General features: G+C 37.7%; 1 protein-coding gene across 1 annotated transcript in view; it reads left to right on the top strand.

Annotated features, from left to right (window-relative positions):
- Window positions 1–1487, top strand: part of LOC101849764 — a gene marked incomplete in the record, with an annotated part of 33919 nt that overhangs the window by 13020 nt on the left and 19412 nt on the right. The window contains 1 exon segment of the mRNA XM_013081737.2: window positions 16–116. Within this exon segment, the coding sequence (XP_012937191.2) occupies window positions 16–116 (101 nt within the window).

Genomic DNA, 1487 nt, shown 5'->3' with positions numbered 1-1487 from the left:
CCCCTCCCCAAACAGACATCACAGAAACCAAGATCAAAGCCCGGAACAAAGCTCTGGTGAGCTCCAGGGACACCCTGCTCAAGATAATGGACGCCATGCTTGTCACAAACCTGAGGGTGAGTCGCTGGCTTCACTGACTCCATCCTTGATTGGTTCAGCCCATAGACCTATTATTAGAGGTCCATGATGGTTCAGCCTCTGGACACAGTTCTCTTTCCATGTTCAAATCTTTAACCTTGCGTGCACAGCTATTTAATGCATTATTTACTGTGAGGCTCTAAGTTACTCCACATGGTATTGTGTGACAGATAGATAGATAGATAGAATGATAGATAGATAGACAGATAGATAGAATGATAGATAGATAGATAGATAGATAGAATGATAGATAGATAGATAGATAGATAGACAGACAGATAGATATGTAGATAAATAGATAGATAGATAGATAGATAGATAGATAGATAGATAGATAGATAAATAGATAGATAGACAGACAGACAGACAGACAGACAGACTGACTGACAGACAGACAGACAGACAGACAGATAGATAGATAGATAGATAGATGGATAGATAGATAGATAGATCTAGCACCTGTCTGCTTGCGCCATGCCCCCGTCACCAGCGAGCTCTATTCACGTCGTATGTAATCTAATATGATCTACTTGGGTCACTTATTGCTCTCTGCGGGGGCCAATATCTGGGTAGCCATGGCAACGAGTGCAAAAAAAAAAAAGATTTATTTATTGAGACTTTATTTTGAGATGGGTAGACCCCCACTAGTCTTTTGCCGGGTGCGTTCCCCAGTTTAGATCCCTGACAGACTTGTGAGTTGAGTTATACATGTATCTGGTACGGCAAACATCCTCAGTGTTTCAGGGACAACCCAGGACTGAATCAGTTTTGTTTCACCGCCTTAGCGAGATACGGTATACCACATTTTAGAACCACCAGTTTCGTAATACGGTCATCTAAATTAGGGGGAAAAAAGTAAAGAGGAGAAAAGAAAAGACAAGGAGAAAATAGAATAGAACAGGAAAGAAAAGACAAGGAGAAAATAGAATAGAACAGGAAAGAAGAGACAAGGGAAGAAAAGAAAAGAATAGAATGAAATAGAAAAGAACAGAAAAGAAAAGGATAGAGAAACAAAAAAAAAAAAGAAATGAATGTAAAAGTAAAAGAAAAGATAAGAAAAAATTGAAAAGAAAGAAAAAAGAATAGAATAGATACAAAAAGAAAAAAAGAGGATAAAATAGAATAGAAAAGAAAGAACAAGAATAAAACAGAGAAGAGGAAAGAATAGAATAGAATAGAAAGAAAAAGAAAAGAAAAGAAAAGAAAAGAAAAGAAAAGACCAGAAAAGACAAGAAAATGTATGGTGTGGTGGATGGTATGATAGTGTTATCTCGGACAGGTGGTGTTTTCAGAAGTCATGGTTGTATAATTCTTTGTGTGTGTGTGTGTGTGTGCGTGTGTGTGTGTGT

This window comes from Aplysia californica, unplaced genomic scaffold (genome assembly GCF_000002075.1).
Source record: "Aplysia californica isolate F4 #8 unplaced genomic scaffold, AplCal3.0 scaffold00144, whole genome shotgun sequence".
Classification (NCBI taxonomy): domain Eukaryota; kingdom Metazoa; phylum Mollusca; class Gastropoda; order Aplysiida; family Aplysiidae; genus Aplysia; species Aplysia californica.
Note: the sequence above shows the minus strand (reverse complement) of the source record. Positions and strands in the feature narration are given on the sequence as shown.